The sequence below is a fragment of the Cylas formicarius genome, unplaced genomic scaffold, assembly GCF_029955315.1.
Source record: "Cylas formicarius isolate icCylForm1 unplaced genomic scaffold, icCylForm1.1 PGA_scaffold_7__23_contigs__length_41026272, whole genome shotgun sequence".
Classification (NCBI taxonomy): Eukaryota; Metazoa; Arthropoda; class Insecta; order Coleoptera; family Brentidae; genus Cylas; species Cylas formicarius.
The window spans coordinates 34276586-34297532 of NW_026844352.1; the positions used below are offsets into that span (position 1 = coordinate 34276586).

The window sequence follows — 20947 nt, forward strand, 5'->3', positions numbered from 1 at the left end:
TCCAGAACGTTGAATTTCAATAACCACCCACTGATAATCGGTGGACTGGACAGTCCGGATCCGATCTTGGAACGACCGGGACAAGTGCATTCGGACGACTTTGTCGGGTGCGTCCACAGCGTATCCGTCAACGGCAGGCAGCTGAACCTGAGCAAACCAATCAGATCAGAGGGCGTGGAAAAAAAATGCTCGCGGTCCCTGACGTGCACCAAGTCCTTCTCCGACCAGTGCGGCGGCTCCGGCACCTGCGTCGACCGTTGGAGTAGCTCTTCGTGTGCGTGTGCTGACGATCGAATCGCGCCCAATTGCAATTCCGCCCTTCGACCCATCACCGTTGCCGATGGCGGCTTCATAGAGTTTCGCGTGTCGAAAAAACACCGTAGGATGCAGTTGCTGGATAACATCTACGGTGGTACCACCTTGTGGGCCGACCGCCCCAGGTCCGCCCTGGTCGACAAAACTGTCAAGATCAACTTTAGGACGTCGAAGTCGAACGCGTTACTCCTCTACGCCAGCAGTAACAAGTACTACACGTCCGTGGAACTAGTCGCTGGAAAGGTCGTCTACAAGAGCAAACTGTCATCGGCGGTAAACATGAGCGGATCACATCCCTCCGTCACCGACGGCAGGTGGCATATCTTGACCTTGAGAGGACGAGACCGTGCCGTCGAAATCAATCTCGATGGTCAGTTGCTGGGGGAGGAACTCGAGGCGGCAGGTGTTCACGACTTTTTGGATCCCTACCTGACGTACTTGTCGATAGGCGGGGCGGCCAGAAGCGCGTACCACGCCAACACTTCATTCCCGGACTATTTCGAAGGTTGCCTCGCGAATTTCACCGTCAACGGTGAGATTCAGCCGTTCAACGGCACCGGATCTATATTCTCAGAGACCGTCGCTCACGGCAAGATTAGTCAAGAATGTAACGGTGCCGTAGGCGTCGGCAACGCCGCTATCCAGGACCCGTTGAGTATCGGTATCACTCTCGTGATTGTTTTCTTCATCGTTCTCCTAGTCGCCATCTTGGTGTCGTTCGTCGTGTTTCGTTTGAGGAAACAGTACAAGGAGAAAGGAGGAGGTCCGAGCGGCGCGACCGCAATTCAAAGTAAGCAGAACGGCGTCCCTAATATAGCGAATGGTTTGAACGTCGTCAACGAGAACGTGCTATCCCGGAACCTACATGGCGTGGACGGCGCCATGTCGTACCATTCCGAAGGTGACGTTATTCGGGGTATAGGCGGCCACCCGTTGGTCGGACCTGAACTGCTACCGAAAAAGTTCAAGGAGCGTGACATCCAAGGTGACTTGCCGAGACCCCAAAGGCCGGACATCATTGAGAGAGAAATCGTGACGAAAAATCCGCCGTTAAGGGATGAACATCACTTGCCGCTACCGCCCTCTTCCGTACACAATCACGATCATACGGCCAACGATATGAACTCAGATATGCCAGAACATTACGATTTGGAGAACGCTAGCTCGATAGCGCCTTCCGACATAGATATAGTGTATCATTACAAAGGCTTCAGGGAAGGTGGGGTGCGCAAGTACAAGGCCGCGCCCCCGTCCGTGGGCGGTTACCATCATAAGCACGCAGTAGGGCAAGCGCAGGCGCAGCACAGACACTCGCCGCACCATCCTACCGGGTACCCTCCGAGGACGTTACCGGTGACTAGTCCCGGGGCGAGACCCCATCAGAGCACACCACTGGCTCGGTTGAGCCCGAGCAGCGAGATGAGCGCGCAGCAGCCGAGGATACTCACCCTACATGACATTAGTGGTAAACCATTGCAGAGCGCGCTGCTGGCGACGACGTCCAGCTCGGGAGGCGTCGGAAAGGACGTGCTGCACAGTAACAGCGAGCGCAGTCTGAACAGTCCGGTCATGTCGCAATTAAGCGGTCAAAGTTCCAACAGCAGGTCAGTGTCTTAAGCGTAGTAGGGCGATATCGGTACTTTAAGTTGCGTTTACGAATAATTATTTTCCTGTTTTATCGAGGTTTCGTAATATATGACCTTCTACAGGTACGACCATACAAGCGCAAATTAAGACTTCTTTTCGGAGCTTTCACTGCGATAACTATTATGTTAAAAGTAGTAAAACTGCTTCATTGTTATATTATGAACCACCAGAAATGCTTTATCACCTTACTTTATATTTTTACCACCAGAAATACTTTATTACCTCACTTCATACTTTTAATATATTAGCTATTGGAATTTCGGCGGTCTTTTCCTATACTGCCTTGAAAAATGGACAAAGAAAAATGTTCAATGTTCAAAGTGCTCTTTAATCCCCTCCACAGTGCAATAAATTTGTCCGACTGCTCAGTGCTTTTGGCCGCGTACAAACTTGACGCGACGCTCCAAAATTTCCAACCTTTGATTTGATGTTTTTTAAAAATGTACATCGCGCGCCACACGCCAAGTTTGTACAGGGTGGTGGTCCGTTGAAGAGGGGCCCATACTTTATCTCGAAACCTACAGGGTTACAAATAAATACAAAAGTTGTTTATATTATAATGGCCCTTTTTTTATTTTCCTAATTCTTTATATACAGGGTGGTAAAACAAAGTTACATTTTTTTTAATAAAACACTTTACCTTTTATTGCATTTCGATAGTCCTTTCAAAGACAAAGTCGCCAATATATATGAGTATGGATCTATGGATCGAACTTATTAGCGATCATCTTCGGAATTCGGGTTATGTTGAAACCATCATTGTTGGGTTGCTTGCTTATTACCTTTTTTAACTTTTTAATAACTATTATTTCTTACGAAAATAATGCTTTTCTTTAGTCAATGATCAAATTTAAAATATTTTCTTAAAATACAAGGTATTGCCATGTTTCCCAAAATGCTACTTTTCTCAATTTTCTTAATAATAATATAATTTTGGACTTTCTAATAGCCACTTTAATAGCAATTTCAATTATATAACATAGTACGGGTCTATTAAATTTTCACTTTTTGTGTCTCTTTTGAATTAAACGTTGAGTAATTAATGATGGGATGAAAAGTGGTTTATGACTTTTTTGGACATAATTTCATTGGTTTTAGCAAGGGTAGGGGGAGAGATCTATTCATCTTCTGATATCTGTGACATTACAGAACAAAATTCCATATCTTATCTTCGGCAGGAAGGGCGCCGCACCACCGCCTGTCACATCGACGTCCCCCGGGATGGGCCTCACCGCCGAAGAGATCGAAAGACTGAACTCGCGTCCTCGGACCTCTAGCCTTGTGTCTACCCTCGACGCAGTATCGAGTTCGAGCGAAGCGCCACGCGTCGGCGGCGTGACGAATCACCTTAACCATATGCGTCACAGTCCGGTACCGGAAACGCATCACAGTTCGACGACGACCGACGAAAGCGGAAACGACAGTTTCACGTGTTCGGAAATCGAGTACGACAACACGAGCTTGACGGGTGACGGTAAATACAAACAGAACGAGATCGAGTCGCGACGAAACGACACGAGTTCGGGCGACAAGGGTAATAATATTCCGCCCCCGTCCTACGACGGTTTCGATTCGTCGTACCGCGGGTCGATGAGTACTTTGGTGGCGTCCGATGACGAAATCGGGGGGCCGATGTACAGCACGGGGGTGGCATCGCCTACCGCCACCGCTTTAGGGTGGGACTATTACCTCAATTGGGGTCCGAACTTTGAAAGTTTAGCGGGAGTGTTTAAAGATATCGCCGAGTTGCCGGATGCGGTCAATGGAAGGGTGGCAGCGTCGCTACGACTCGCGAACTCCGCCCCCAAGCCGTCGGAAGAATACGTGTAGTTTTTTAGGGTCGGAAAGTGTGCGTGTGGGTGTGTGTGTGCCGTTTAAGTAATAAGCGATCGCGTGCAGTCCTTGTATCAAGGACGTCCCGGTATATATACTGCGATCGTCTTGCCATATTTTGTTTCTATGTACGTTAATTTGTATTATAGTTGTCCTATTTTGCGAAGACTTGTAAATATATCTTTATGGAATGTTTTTTTTACAAAGTCACTGCTAGAAGTTAAATATTTAAATAAAAAAGTAAATATTAATTAAATCGAAGTTACGGGTTTCATTAAACTGATGCACCTTGTTTCCAGTTTTGAATCAAATTTCACGTCTAGAATGTTATATCTGAGCTTTGTCGCCTCTGTTCTTTTCTTTGACACCAGTTTTCAAAATAGGTACTCACTTTTTCCGCTAACCCAGGCAGCGACAATATTTTTTAAAATCCGAATTTTTCTTCCGTGTTCTCCAGCGCAATTGAAACTTATCACTTTTCAGTAAAAATATATTCAAGGGACAGTAAAAAAACACAATCCAAAATAATATGGCGTTAGGTACGAATTAATATCAAAATCGAAAAACAAAAAAAAATGGTAACCATACATATCTATATCATATTGTCAACACTCGTTAAGAATAATAAATTTTAAAAATATAATGATGGACTAGTATTAAACAATTTTCGGGCCAAAAATCGTCTATAAAATAACCTAACCTACAAACTATACATGCTATAATACATATCGTAGGGGTATGACTGTGATAACGTGTAGAAGCTCAAATCAAATTAAAGATTCTGTCGAAATGGAGAAAACATAAAACTGAGGGACAAAATATTCATCGCTGATGACGGTGCTCCGTACAATTTAATAATAGAAATGGTTCATTTAGGATTAGCTGCAAATTGTGGAATTAAGATTTTTTCAACAAAAAAAAACAAATATAAAACCGTTTGATGGAAAGAGAAAAACAAAACACACAAGCCATATTTACACGGTCCCATCGAAATATATACACACAGACACGCATCACATCCATCTCTCTGGCACGAAAAAAGCTGTCGGACAAAAAAAATCACAACAAAAAAATAAAACGGGTGTTGTAGCTCGCGAGGCCGTTATCACGCCAGACCTGAATCTATGTGAGTTCGACGTTTCGAATCGCATCTCTGGACGCCGTGGTCAGGCGTTGACTTCAAAATATCGGGCTGCGTTTGGTTGGCGAGCGTTTGACTGATGATCGACTGGTTAACGATGGATTGGTTAACCGACACCATTGTACCTCTGCTCAGTGTCCCGAGAAGGGGCGTTCCCGGATTGTTGATCAGTAAATTCATGTAGTCGGCTATCAGCAGGGTGAGCTCGAGGATTTTCGGCTTGCTCAGCGAAAATATAAGTTTCTGAGACGGTTGCTGGTCGTTTTGGGTCACCACGAGCATGAAGTCTTCCTGGCAACCACCGAAGGTGAGTACGTTGGTGTACGGATAACGAACGCGTTGCTGCATCGTCGCCAGATCTAGGACCGTGATGGAATCTTCGTTGACGGCGAGCCATATCATCGGTGACTCATGCTGACTCATTTTCGCCTGAAAATTCCGATGAAAGATTACGAATAGCCGAGAGGCCGCAAATATCCTTGGGTTCTCTTTGATTAGCTATTTGTTTAGATATTTTGCTTTTCTTATGAAGCGAGAAGCAAATAAATTTGTAGGAGGTGTGACATTATAACTTAGAGTTTACACCAGAATAGGGAGATCATGTTTTATTGCAATACTTTTCCAAAGTCCGGTAAAAGTAGAGTACGATATCACCGCAGGTGTCCTTCAGGACGAATCGCTTAGCCTTTTATTTTTTCCCTTTTTCTTGCGCATATTGACGAGTACTTTTCTTCAATGGTTTTTCAAGGCCTCTCTATTGACGCGTTTCATAGCCTCAACTGGACAGTGGCTAAAAGGTTTAATTACCTTGGTGCGACATTCCTTTCTTCCTCTTTGTTTAGAGAAATGGCAGAAATAGCGGTTTATATTTCCATTGTCAATGCTGAGAAAGAGTAAGCATTCTTTTTGGTGACGCAATTCAAAAAATATACCAAACAACCATACTAAATATTTTTTCCAGATGTCTTCCATTTTGGGGCATACTTTATACCTACATACTTGAGCGAGTAACACTAAATTTACCAAACCTTTAAATTGCCTCACCTTTCTTATGAAAGTATTAAGAGAGTCGTCTTCTGAGACTGTGTTTTGATCGCTAGCCCTCTCTGATCAACACACCAATGTCAACTGCATGTCAGATTAGAGAGCTGTTTCGTGAGTTGTTTTATGGCGGGTGGTGAAGCAATTGCAGCTGGTTCACACTACACGAATTTTTATTCAAGAGGGTGCAATCTGATCTACCACTCAGCTATTTAAATTGCTAATTGCTAATGTCCATTTTAAAGGCTGCGCTTCCTTCATTAAACCTGATCAGATTTGCTCTGTATATAACAATAATCAATTTGAAACAAATTATAACAATACCTTTATTACAGCTTTAAAAAATTTGGACTAATGTGGGTAAAAACGTCTTACTTATCTTATTATAAATATATTAAAGACCCGTCCGTGTCTTTCTAAGAAATGAGTAAAAATAACACTAGCTTGTACCTGTGTATTTGAAATCACATGATGATAGTTTACTTTTTTGTCTTTTTTAGGCTTATGTGATGTCTGATGCGGATTTCTTGTTGCAGAAATGTGATTTCTGATACACAATAAACAATAAAATAAAATATAAGTACAATTTTGGTAACCAACCTGCTCATGCGCAGGAAAATCTGCGGCTCACCTGAAACAATGTAGCTCCAAAGAACGGCCACTTTCTCGTGCACGTCAGGTAGATCCTTACGCAATCTAGTTGCGTCCTGCCTTTGAGGGCCCTCCATTTCGCCAACAATTTCGCTTGGAGTTCTGCGAGACCGTCAGTGTTCAGTTGGTCCCTGTACCTGTACGGGTAAAACTTATCGATCGCATTGAGCGCTTGATTGGAATGCGCGGCCAAAATGCCCTGGACGTTGTTCAAAGCGCTCAACGTCGCGCTGTTCTGTATCGAACCCTGAGGGCTCAGAGTGCCGTTAATTGTAGACTTTGGACTTTGTTTTATGTTTGCCGAAGTGCCCTGACTAGATAGAGTGTTCTTGTTGGAACCCAAAGAACAATCCCCGACGTCCAGTTGGGCCATCAATGCCGCCAATTCAAGAGCGAGCTCGCGGCTCAAAGGAAACCGCCCGGTTACTATCTGCTTGTTGACTTGATAGCACAAAAGGAGGCGTTCCTTGTCGGTCTCCAACCTCGCGCTGTTCTTCCACCACAACCTGTTCTTGTACGTCAGCCGGATCACTTTGCTGTTTTCGAACTTTCCTAGACCTTTCTCCCTCAACGCTATCTCCCATTTCGATATCAGGTCGCATAATTTGGCGTGGGGGTCCAGCGTGTGTTCCAGATCTTTCTCGATTGGATCGTCGCTGAAGAGGGCGAAGCCGTTGTTCATCCGACACCCGATTTCGTGAGCCAACGAGTCTTGAAACTCTTTGATGGTCGTCGAACCGTCGAAGCTTGTAATGTGGTATGTTCCGTTCATGAGGTGGACGGGCATCGAGTGAGGTAGAGAATGGTGTTGCGGGTTTTTCAGCAGGATGCTTAGCACTTCCATCCTGGATGGTTTTAGTTCACGGCCACCTGAAAAAACATTGGTGGAAATGGCGGAAGACGTTAGCCAAAAGAATTTTTATTTTTCTGCAAAATGGGTCTTATTGGAATGATATATATAAATAATGAGGTAATCTGAAACGCACCCGGATTCCGGATCGATGCTTTTTTCCGTGAAATTGTTCGAAACAGCACACTTACACTACAAAAAATGTTACAAACACCCACATAGGCACACATTAAATTATAACAAAAAATTGTAAACAAGTAACAAGGGAACCATTCGTAATTTAAATCTTCCTAAGGCAGATAATACTAACAAAACAAGCAAAAGTCTTTGCTTGCGTATATAAAAACATAGAATTCGTTTCGAACTGCCGTAAATGTGCAAATAAATAAGTACATTTATAACGAACCTGCAACAATAGTCCGCTCGAGCGCCCTCTCGCAATAAGCGGCGTACTTGCCGCACTCGGTTCGGTTGTCTGCGTTCCTGTTAAGGTGCAGTTTCAGAAACCACAAAAGTTTCGACGATTTGGGCACAAAAAGACTAACGGTAAGCGCCAACAGCTGCCATCCTTGCAGCAGAGTGTAAGCGGGTGGCGCTTTAGGATCTCTATGCTCCTTGAAACACTCCTTATGCTCCTTGTACTTTTCTTCCTGGGCGGCCTGTATATTGGACAATGCGATTTGATCATCAGATATCGTACTGTTTATACTCGGCGCGTTGGTTTCGCACGTAAACAGACTTTGCGTCGCGCAGAGAAGCAGTTGCTGAAAAGATTATTGGTGTTTCGGTTTTTGGCCGTCGTCTTCGTAGAACTGCGCTACTAAATAGAAGCGTAGGACAGCTAGAATCAAGCATGGAACAGTATGCGGTGTGGATGACTTATGTGTGTGTGTGTCCGTATGTTTGGATGAGAATATTTTTTTACAAATATATAGAAGAAAATATATTTTAATACAATCTTCCTTTCTTGTGAAGGTGACCAATTATTAGGGTTATTTATTAAGCTATTTACAGTCCTTTTGATCAAAATTCATGGCATGACGGAATTTTGAATAATTACTGGAAGAATATGTAATTATGTGGCGATTTAATTATCCTGCAGGATTCTATCTAAGAAATAAAACAATGGCATTCACATCGAGTCGAAATTGCTAAACTCCAAATGCCTAAAAAATATGAAACTAAAATAAGGAGAAGAATAATGAAACACCAACATTCTTAGTCAGCTGAAAGAAGAAAAAAAACGAAAATAAACGTACGAATAGCATGCAATCGATCGAATACATTTTATGACTACTAAAGGTTGGAGGAACGATACCACAGAAAATTTGAGGTATTTTAAAAATGTAATTTAATGTTTAGCCACTAAAAACCAAAACCAATTAATCTTTAAAAAATCAACAGAGAAAAATATTAATAACCAAGAATGTCTGCTTGCTAATAACTATTTTATATTATTAGCAAGCTTTTTCCCTGATTCTACAAAATTTGCGTGCAAAATTATTTTCATGCGTCTACGACGAAACTATGGGAGTTACGCGCTATCCCCACCACCCAACACCAAAATCCCACTCTTCCTTCCCGCCAAAACCATAAAAAGCACACTTACGCTCTTTTTAAGCAATTTTTGGGTGGGTACCTGCACTCCCAACTTTGGCAACGCAGCGCTTTTGCTTGTCTGCTTGACGAGCGCACAGATGAGCTCTGGCTGCAGTTCGGGTGTGTCGAGACACTGCTGGAGAGCGTTCTGTGCGAGGATCACGTGATAATCGATACCGGCTTGATCAACAGCCGCAGAAACGAATAATTGTAGACACTTGAAGAGTTTGATGGCCTCTGCTTGAAGCGATTCCGAAGGCAAACTCGTCAACGGAAAATACGAAGGAACGGCGCCATCTTTGGTGCAAGGCACGTGGAGAAGCACGGGGTGTCGCCACAGTACGCAGTTGGGATCTCCGTCCACCTCCATCAGTTTGTGAATCAGTTGCTCGTATTGGGTACCTGTGTTTGGGCCGCCGCCACTCGCTATCGTCAGGTGGTACAGCCAGGCGTCCTTTTCTTGTTTCCCGGGACAGAGCAGGTAAGTGGGTCCCGAATTGTTCGGAAAAATTCCGATCGTAAGATCCGGTTGCTCGGAGTCTCGTTCCTCTGAATCTGAGTCGGATAGGTGCTCGACTTCCTCCACTCTAGCCTCCCGCATGTTGATCTGGCCGTGGGGCGTCTGAGCGCAAAAAAGAAACGGCGTACTAATCTTAAAATCTTAAAATAAACTTTTTACGCTGATACGCTAATTAAAATGAGGCGAATGGACCGCTTAAAATATATTAGGAAGATATGTGCCTAGCATTTACGAGTATTTATATCTTTATGCCAATAATTTTATTTTGGCAATGTTTTATTTATTAAATATGATACCTTTGAGATTCTAGATGCTTGGTCATACAATTCCATTGTTTCTTTAATGATTCTTGTTTTCTGATATGGTTATAATGAAGTAATTGTTTTGATGTCGGTCATCGCAGTGAACAATTAAATTAGGATTCTAAAGTGTCATTATAGCTATAAAAATAAAGTAAATTAAAATCAAGTTTTTTAATATACTCTCTGTAACAAGAAAACTACTCAAACTAGAAAATGATATTTTGTGAAAATTTATAAATAGAATTAATAATAAATAATAATTTTATTATAAGGATATTTACAAAACTTCTCGATTCCTCCTGCGTCGGTTTTTGTTGAGTCGAACTTGCTAACGTTTCGCCAATCATATTATATTGTTTGAGGGGGGCGGAGCTAAATGAAGGGCATAAACACCATCTAGGATGACTGATTCCCATGTTGGTGACAGGTAAAGATCTGAGTCGCGCTTAAGATTTTTAGGTTGCTTACAGATTTCTATAGACTCTCGGATTTTTCGTTGGTAGATGCTAGAATTGTAGTTTTATCGAATAAAATTGTATATCCGGTAGTCTTAAAGCTCTTTCATGTTCTTTGAGCCTAGTTGATATTTTTCGTCCGGTCTGCTGTAAGCTACTGGCATCTCAAATGGAATTTTGTCTTTGAAGGAGCGAAGATGATGAGAGATTTTTGGACAAGTGGTAAATCTGGTTTTTTACAGACGGATCATATCATCAACTTAAAAAAGATCATATGTCATCTATGGAACGCAATTTTAAATCCGTTAGTAAGGCTCCTTCTCTCTCTAAAATTCCTCGTCTACGGACTCCCGAAGATTCACAAACTACGATTGTCAGTACCATTGGTTCTCCAACATATTCTCTAGCAAAATATCTAGCTTTCTTATTAAAACCCTTTACAGGGAAAATTGACAGTTTCGTACTTAATTCCTTTCACTTCATTGAACACTTAAAAAACATTACATTATATAGATTCTAGTTAGCTTCGATGTAGAATCCCTATTTACTAAAGTTCCTATTCCTGAAACTCTCAACATCATTTCAGATATAGTAAAATCAGAGAATCTGGAACCAAACCTTCTCACCTTAAATGAAAAATGCTTGTCTGGAACATATTACTGTTTACTTGCTCCCTCGTGCGTCCACACCTGGATTATTGTTCCTATGTATAGCCACCTTCGTATAACGTCCACATACAGGCCATAAAAACAGTGCAGCATACGTTCCTGCGGTATATAGCATTTAAGAAGGACCAAGCATTTGAGGACGTTAATTACTCGGAATTCGAAATCTCTCTCCAACTTACAACTTTCCAGATTCGTCGCATGCATCGGGATCTCACCATTTTTTATTACCTACTGCAGTCAAATTCTCATGGACCTGAGCTGTTATGTAAGATTGGGCTTCGCCTTTAACCCCCCCACCATCCCGCCAACCAGAAAAGACCACTCTTTCCAGGTAGAGTTCCATCGTACTAACTATGGGCAGAGTTCTTTTCCTACTAGGCCAGCCGCACTAGCAAATCGCTTTTCGGACCAACTTGACTGCTTCCAGAGTGCAAGAATATTTAAGAAAAAACTTAAAGACTGTCAGTAAAACTGTTCCCTTGTCTGACTTCTGAATGATATTTTATAACATTGTGTTGCTGTCTAGCTACTATGTGTTCTTACGGTCGTGTCGACTCCTATATTAATATTAATATTTTGGAAAAACCAATGTTTCTCATATTAATGTTGGGTCTTTATCTATCTATTTCATTCTGTTTAATTTTTGTTTTATTTTATTTTATCTTGTTTTTTACTAATTTGTTTATGTGAATCTTATTTTATATTGGGCGGTTGGCCCGCTGATAAATAAATAAATAAATAAATAAATATTTTTCTTAAAACGGTCAAATTATTGAACAAACGTCGGGAACAGCTATGGGTTCCCCACTATCACCAGTAATCGCGAATAAATTTGTGGAATACTCTGAGAAGAAAGCTCTCGACACCCTTCATCTAAAACCAAAACCCTACGTCGATGATACTTTTGTTATTTGGCCTCATTTAAACTTTCTTAGATAGTCCTAGATACACTTATGAATAGAAAATCAGACCTAACATTGAGTCATTCATTGTGTTTACAGAAAACCTACGCACACAGACCGATAGCTTAATGCACATCACCATCCGCGGCAGAAATCATCGGTTATCAACTCTCTTCTCTACAGAGCCGTCAAACTATCGCAACCTGAGTCACTGAACCCAGAATTAAAACACCTCACCTCTGCTCTTCTCTTATAATAATAATAATAATAATTTCCACATTAAAGATATTAAGCGTTCCATCACAAAATACACTTCACCACAACCGTCCAATAGCAATGAGGCCGAAAGCAATCCTACACTTGCCACTGTGGTCCTTCCTTACATTCAAAACATCACTTGCCAAACACGAAACCGGACATAAAATTTTATTCCTCCTGCGTCGGTTTTTGCTGAGTCGAACTTGCTGACGTTTCAGTCACGCTCTGAAGAAGCCAACAGGATGACTGGCGAAACGTTAGCAAGTTCGACTCCGTAAAAACCGACGAAGGAGGAATCCAGAACTTTTGTAAAAAGTATTGCAGTAGCCTGTGGAAGTTTCTTTGAAAAAAATTAAATAAAAAAGCCCCGTTTGACCAAAAATCTAAAATTTTTGGGAGAACATCGGGACAATAAAACCTAAACTGACCACCTTCGCATCATCTTCGGATTGACATTAAAAGCAAAATCTTTTTGAGTCAAATTTAAAAAGTTGCAAAAAAGTGTTTACGCAATCATATTATACAAATTTTAATTGTTATGATTAAACCACGTTTCAAGCGTCAAAAAGGAGGGTGATAATATGCATCTTTGAATAAAAACGACTTGAAAATCGATCAACATTGTCATAATACATGTATTATGACAATGTAACACATCGTATTTACTTGGTTACAAATAATAACAGAACTCTTGAAGATAAAACAAAAGGCAAACAAGACAACAATGAAAAGATTAATTAAAACTAAACTGAAAAAAAAATCGGAAATCACTCTTACCATATCGGATGGCGACTTGAAATACAAAAACATCTTCCCGATTAGCACGCACCAACACTTCTTGGCGTGGCCATTTTTCACTTTTGTCAACCAACCTTGGACGGAGGGTTTGTTTTCTTCTTTGCTGAGGAGTATCTTCGTGGCGTTTCTGCGTTGGACGTTTTGCAAGATCCTCACCTGCGAAGCCACACGCCCGCGTTAGATCGTCTATTTTCGAAGGGCGTGACGGACACTTACCCAGTCCTCCATGGCGGTAATGGTGTCGGCGGTAAGGTAGTAAGTTTTTTTCCCAGTGTCGATTTCGAACGTGTTGGAGCCGTCCGCTCTTGTTATTTTGCACACCTCGTCGAGCACTATTTGACCTTGGGGTTTCCTGTTGGTGTCGCTTTGGCTCTTGTAATAGGTCAGCACGCCGTTCTTGAGAACGAACCATTTTTTACGCCACGTTTTCAATTTTCCGCCTAAAAATCATGCGAAAAACATTTAAGATGTCTTCACTTAATTTATGTAAGGGTAAGTGGGGTATTAGGGAAACGGATTGGCCTAAAAATTAAACAAAGAAAATATTTAGTCGGACAAGATAAAATGCCCAAAATTATTTTCGAGCTCGTTTTTTGTAAAATTTTCTTATATTCACGAAGTTAGTTTGAGAACTGCTTTAAGGCTGAGACAAATATTTTTGTTTAATGCGCCTTAGTCTATATATGAAAGGGATATTCTAACGTTTTTCCCAAATAAATGTCTACAATTCTAAAAAGGTGTAACCGATTTTAATAAACTTGGTATAGTTAGAAGTACTTTTCCTACGCTATTACTGGTGCTATGAATAAAGCGATTGTGGCTAACCAAAACTAGGTTCACATTAAAAAAAAACTGATGGTGTCAGTTGTATTATTTATTTTTATTTATTAATGCACCATCTAACTAAATAAAGTCGGAAGAGTAATAAAATCTAACTTTAACCATTGACAATATACTAATCTCGTCCCTATCAACTAAAAGAACTCACCCAATTTCGCTAAAGACCCACTCTTCTCCAAGCTCTCTATCCTCTTCGGACTGTCGAGGAACGACGTCCGCAACATCATGGATGACTCTAGACTAGTCGTATCGCAACTCAAAGCATCCGGCGGTACGGCGTAGTCATCAGACATTCCTGACTCGAATGATGTATCTGAAACACCTTCAGTTTATTATTAGTAAAAGAATATCTAAAGCGAGAAGACAACAAGCAAAATACCGAGACCACTAAGGAACGAAAACCAATAAATTACCTCTGGTTTTGCTTTTGCTGGGCGACCCGCTACTGCTGGAACCTGTCCGTTTTCCTGGACTAGAACCGGAAGTCTCGCCAGAACTTCTGCTATGGGTCTGCGTACCACCATCCACTCCTCCCGTATTGTTGCCTTCACCGTCACTCGAATCGTCTGAAGAATCTCCCGTAAAGGGCATCGACCTTATCTGACTAGCTCGCCCTTTAACGGTAGCGTATACGGGTACTGGAATGTCTTGGTAACCGGCCTGTTCCGGTCCGATATCACTAGGTGTGGTACCGGTCAGAGTTAGGCCGTCAGCTGCCACCTGATATATTCTATCCTCCCAACTGGGAAACCTGTGCAGGGGCGGAGTGGGAGCTCGTGGCCAAGTCACTTTCTCGCGGCTTGGGGTGTAAATTTCTGCGTAATCATGGGCTAGGTCTGGATCACTGGCACTACTGCTCGGTATCCTGCCAACGCTAAGATTGTCGACCGCAGCTCTCAGCTCATCAGTCAGCGGGTCCATGCTAGAGTTGCTCGTAGTGCCGAAATTGACGCTGGTTACTAATGTGCTGGGTACGACGGGTTCAAAGTTGGTGTTGGTCGACAGACACACCGACTGGTGTCTACGATGCCTCGCCGTTCGAGATGATGACGTGGTTGATAGAGGTAGCTACAAGGAATAACATAGCTCATGTGATAATAGTGCAGCGGAAGATTTAACAACTGACTTATTTACACGCACAAATACTTTTTATTAAGAACAAAAATAGTATCAAAAGACTTGAAGAAAATACCTCAATTGCAGTTTTAGAAATAAAATTTAAGCAAGTACTTTCACTGTAGGAAAAGACTTACTTGTCTGGGTTCGGGAGAACAGCTTTCCGACCTTCTCCGATCTGCCAAAGCCAAATGATTTCGCAGCAGTTCCAACTGCTGATTGCACTTGATATTTTGCTCCCTAAGGTGCTGGTTCTGCTGTTCGAGTTCTTTGAGCTTATTCGTGACCCATTCTTTGATGCGGGCGGCCTTGGCTTCGACTTGCCGGGCGTCTTGGAGGCGGAGCTGCCGCTGTTCTTCCACTTCGCCCTCTAGCCGATGTATCTGGGCGCTGTTCGTGTCACTTTGAGCTGACCATGCTAGCTTTTGTTCCATTATTCGTACCTTGAGGGTAATTTCATGATTAGGATAATGAAAGGGGTATAGGAAAATATTAAATCAATAACGGTATCAGGAAAACGAAACCTAGTAAGCGATTTTAGAAATTCAGACAAGAAATGAAGAAAATAAAAACTTCCAACAAGGTATTCGAAAAAATTTGGTCAAAATATAAAAAAAAAAACGAAAAATTTATTTTTCAATTTTGCTTTTAATTTATAGTAATTTTGGCGAAGATCATTAAATTCTCCGACTAAAATATGGCGGATCCGATGTCGATAAATGATTGTTTCACAAAACTCCCGCGGGTAATTATCGACCATTCAGGTATACGCAGCTGCAGTGTCACAAAACTGCTTAAAACATGCACCAGCGTTCATTTAAATTTCAACCATCTGCTACCGCATGGATTATTAAAAATATACGGCTGTAGAAACACAACACACGCTATGTCACTTCGACGCGGTTCCCTGAATACAAAGAGGCAAGCGTTTTTATAAATAAATACCGGGCGTCTATCGGATCGGATATCCCGATAGTTTCGACCCGCTTTATTAATGCCGTTTAAACATTTACTTACGTTTGTTAATGGACACATCACAACCGTGCGTCCAATTTAAATACAAATATAAACTGAAATAGTCCAACATTTGTACTAATTAGACGATACGGCGCTGATTCGAGACTTCAAACAGATAAACACTAATATGACACATACGGTGATTAGACCGAGAAAATAAATAAAATTTTGATAGCGATTAATGTTGTTTTACTTACTTTCCGTTGCAATGATTCAAGACAAAAAATGGTGAGTCAAAAATGATGTCAAAAAAGATCACTCGATAGAAAATGAAAGTCGTTTATTTCATTTAACAGGAAAATGAAATGAAACCTAAAGCATAATTTTTACAGCAAAAAACAGAAGTTCATTAGGATCACTTAAAAATTTAAATAAATATACCCTGTTCAAAAAGTAATGCAAAGGCGGAATATCTTAGGAATTATACCTTCAATCCAAAACACATATTGAATATTGAATAAGAAAACTGTTCAATAACACCAAACATGACCGATTGGCGGTGGGACATTGGGTTGGGAGCAACTTTAAAATCTTAGAGGGAGACCGCCATTTTATTACACATTCGGATTCTAAGCCACAAAAAGTCAGGTTTTGTCAGAAGTGTTCCTTTGAATTCGCTATAATCGTATATTTGTCAAGAAATACAAGTTAAATGTTGATATTCGCCTTATAATAATTTTTTCTACTCCCTATACTAAAATACCCAACTAAGCAATAATAATTTACCAATTAGTGTCTTTCTGGGTACATTTGACATAAAACTGATCTTATCCCCATTGCTTTCCTCCAAATATTTTAATTCAAATTCTGTCACTGTGTCCTAGTTTATAAATGGTTTGTATTAACTTTGACTTTGTTCAAATCATATAGATTCATCACTTTTATTACCATTTCATTGATCTCAATATTTTGTGTAGATATATTTGTAATCTCTAATTTGAAAATTAATTTTAAATAAAACTTAGGTATTAGTGGTAATATAGAGGCGCCGGTGCACGGACTCAAAATTTCTGAAAACTCTTCAGAAAAACTTATGCAAAATTAAAAAAAAAAATTATAGCAAAATCTAACATTTTCATATAATACGATTTTTCAATTTTTGTTATTTTATGTGTGCGCAGTGGCGGAAAAGTGTATAGAAAAAGAAAGGTAATATTACCGCAACCGGAAACCTCCATTATTAGCATCCAAAAAAATTCCTCGAGCACTCTCAACAAAACAACACCCCGTAAACGCGTTTATATAAAGCACTCGGGCTCACTGCATCGACGGAAAAGTGTGTGTAGAAGAGGCGATTACACCGACTGGAACCGAGGGAGACGCCACAGCGTCCCGACGCGCGTCGTCGTCGTCGTCACGAAACTTTCCCGACAAAAGTACTTCGGTCATCGGCACCCGATTTGTTTTGGCAACGACGGACGGTTTACAGTATGATTCAATACGTTTAAGGTTGGGGTGGACATAGGTGAAGGAGGGGCTAAAATGAGGGTTAGGATTTCGCCGTCGTTATATGTCGACGGGGTGTTGAAATAATCGATTTACTTATCGCCGATATTCATAACACACATATGAAAAGGAAAAACATTCTGCTTCAAGCGGAAGTAGAAAAAGCTTCGTTGAAGATACAGGAGTAGTTTAAAAGATAATGAAAAATTGAAAATAAACAGTGTTTTGATGTTAGTTTCTGCGAGGTATAAGATATCGACAATAAAAGCATTTTAAGAAAACGCCCAAGAACCAAGAGGAATATCGAAATATTCGACTGCTTTTTTATCTATGCGACCCCTAAATATAAAACATACCATTAAACCTCCCATTTCCCGCCAAGAGCTTTGCAGACAGAGAATGCCAATTAAAACGGCAACGATGGATCCGAATAAAACACCAACCCTATAAAGGCGTTTAGTTTAATTAGTTCCACGAATCCTTGGGGCCGTTTTACTTTGACATGCCCCGCATACGCCTACAGCTACGGTAAAATTAGTCATCGAAATATCGCATGACGCGTCATGAACAAATGGAAGAAGGAACATTTTTGATTGGGTAAACACAGTATATATATATATATATATATATATATATATATATATATATATATATATATATATATATATATATATATATATATATATATATATATATATATATATATATATATATATATATATATATATATATATATATATATATATATATATATATATATATATATATATATATATATATATATATATATATATATATATATATATATATATATATATATATATATATATATATATATATATATATATATATATATATATATATATATATGATGACACTATATTCCGGGATATCATCCGTTCGCTCGTTGAACTCCGACTGGAATCCTGCAGACGTTTCGCCAAAATCTCACTTGGCATCTTCAATGCTCGCGCTCCGAAAACACTTCGAAACGCGAGCATTGAAGATGCCAAGTGAGATTTTGGCGAAACGTCTGCAGGATTCCAGTCGGATGCAAGATTTGCAGGATTCCAGTCGGATGCAGGATTCCAGTCGGAGTTCAACGAGCGAACGGATGATATCCCGGAATATAGTGTCATCACATTTTTCCATCCGTGAATCAATACGTGAGAATATATATATATATATATATATATATATATATATATATATATATATATATATATATATATATATATTGAAGATGCCAAGTGAGATTTTGGCGAAACGTCTGCAGGATTCCAGTCGGATGCAGGATTCCAGTCGGAGTTCAACGAGCGAACGGATGATATCCCGGAATATAGTGTCATCATATATATATATATATATATATATATATATATATATATATATATATATATATATATATATATATATATATATATATATATATATATATATATATATATATATATATATATATATATATATATATATATATATATATATATATATATATATATATATATATATATATATATATCGGAATAGCACAGACGCTAAAAAACGAATAATGACTAGCGTGGTCTAAAGGGCACTTTGTCATACACTGTACCAAAGTAACACATTTATAAAGATAAGAGCACTTTGGTCAGCGATGGAATTAAGTGCTGTTGGGCGCTTACAAATTTACAGAAATACGTATAAATACTCGGGCATCTTAAAAATAGACCATCCACCCTCTTGCCATTGGCCGAATGTTAAAGACCTCCGGTTTCGTTGGCTCGGTGCCAGAGATATTATGGCGTATATGAGAAATGAGACTGCCGCCGCCAGTGGCGTAAGTAACCCTATCAAATAAAGTTAAACGTTGACGTTAGTAAAAATCTCCATGTAAAAATTTCAATGTTCGTTTACACGACCTTTATTCTGATTTGCATATTTACAGGAAATCAAATGAATTGGTACGAAACGTTAAAAAAAGGGACACCACTACTACTTCAACGAAAAGAGTTGATAAACAAGTTTCTTGGGCCAATCTATACAGGGTGTTACCAAAAAAGTAGGTCGATTTGAATCCGTCATTTTAAACGCTAAACATAGGAAATCCCACGTAAATTTTTAGGTGGCCAAATATTGGCTCCCCTGTACATTTTACAGCAATTTTCAGTTACTGAATTAAATTTGATGGCAAAATTGCAAAAAGTCAATACAACAAACACTATTATTTCCAAATCTTGACGTCAAGCTGGACAATGGCATATGAAATTAAAGTTGGTTTACAATAAAGACATGCACATTTAGTCTCATCATGTTTTTCTTAAGACCAAACTCATACTCAGTTCTTCAGACCTCGTTGTCCCTTAAAGCGTTCTTGAATTTTCATTTAAAGGGGGTTTAACCAACAAGGAAGCTTCAAAGAACGACTCTAAATTTAACCCTCAAGTCCTTTATTAAAAATAAAATTTTTAATAAAAATACCATTAAGTGATCATAAAAATCATTTCTAACATTCCTGAGGAAACGTTTTGGTGGTTAAGATTTTCAAATGTAACATTTTTATAGATAAAACTTACCCCACACAAAGAAGTCGTTCGGCGATGGGTCAGGTGACTCTCGCTAGCCATACGGGACTTATCCATCATCCATCTCGTACCAGGTCACGAACAACTTCTTCTAGTGCGGGTTCAATTTGATTTTGTAATAAATCCAAATATCTTTCTACCGAAAGGTTCCGAAAGGTTATGGTCCATCAAAAATGGTCCAACGCAAATGCCCACCACAACACATATTTTTTGCGTCGAGTATGAACAAAACGATATTCATTGTCTTGGCTCCGATACCGACAGTTTTGAACATTTGGTTCTTTGTCGAGTAAGAATGTACATTCCATCAGTGAAACGAATATTAAAAAAATATATGTATTATTATTTACTTTTTCCATCATTTCAAAACAAAATGCCACTTTTTTCTTCATCGCCTTTCCGGAGCTCTTGGTGCTTTTCGTATTTGTAGGAAAAATATTTGTGTTTTTTAATGTGCGCAATACTGTGTTTTGATGTTTACTTACAGTTTGTCCAAGAAGCCTCCACACGCTGCAAAATGCTTAAATCTCTAATACCCCTTTTTTCTGCTCTATTATCGACATTTTCAGCTGAACATTTGCGCTTATTTATTACGGTGCCTCTGGACTCGAATAATAATTTTCAGATTTTGCCTTCATAATTAATTCAATAACTGAAGATTGGCTTATTAAAGTTTATTCAAACTCGGCACATGAGTTAATCATCACGGGCCCCTTCAAGAAGTTATATTACAACTATGCTATAAAATGTACATGGGAGACAATATTTGGCTACTTAAAAATTTACATAGGATTTCCTATGTTTTGTTAAGTTAACTTTTGAAAATACATATACAGAAACACAGTTTCGGTATGACTTTTATTAGCAGAAAGCTCAGAGTGATGAAAAAAATAACAGAAAGGGGTCTGTTAGCGTACCTTTTCTGACGAAGATCTATAAATCTGAAGTTCATTTTTTGGAATTAGTTTGATCTTTCGTCCAATT

At 39.8% G+C, this 20947-nt stretch overlaps 2 protein-coding genes across 11 annotated transcripts in view; one reads left to right on the forward strand and one right to left on the reverse strand.

Moving 5' to 3' along the window:
- LOC132705392 (cadherin-related tumor suppressor) overlaps positions 1–4041 on the forward strand; it is a 162367-nt gene extending 158326 nt beyond the window's left edge. Inside the window, exons 13-14 of the mRNA XM_060675951.1 lie at positions 6–1919; positions 3141–4041. Coding sequence (XP_060531934.1) covers positions 6–1919; positions 3141–3792 — 2566 coding nt within the window. The 3' untranslated portion in view covers positions 3793–4041. The remainder of the gene's footprint in view (positions 1–5; positions 1920–3140) is intronic.
- A 242-nt stretch (positions 4042–4283) lies between these two features.
- Positions 4284–20947, reverse strand: part of LOC132705393 (uncharacterized protein CG43867) — a 146114-nt gene continuing 129450 nt past the window's right edge. For 4 of the 10 annotated variants that reach the window (XM_060675952.1, XM_060675960.1, XM_060675959.1 and 1 more), the window contains 9 exons: positions 15074–15379; positions 14234–14888; positions 13969–14142; positions 13197–13420; positions 12960–13136; positions 9088–9699; positions 7885–8242; positions 6609–7498; positions 4284–5365 (listed from right to left, as the gene is read on the reverse strand). In XM_060675952.1, the coding sequence (XP_060531935.1) occupies positions 4901–5365; positions 6609–7498; positions 7885–8242; positions 9088–9699; positions 12960–13136; positions 13197–13420; positions 13969–14142; positions 14234–14888; positions 15074–15379 (3861 nt within the window). In that variant the 3' untranslated portion in view covers positions 4284–4900. Of the gene's footprint in view, positions 5366–6608; positions 7499–7884; positions 8243–9087; positions 9700–12959; positions 13137–13196; positions 13421–13968; positions 14143–14233; positions 14889–15073; positions 15380–17112; positions 17533–20947 lie in introns of those variants that run through there. The other 6 variants (XM_060675962.1, XM_060675956.1, XM_060675954.1 and 3 more) reach the window with 6 other exon arrangements.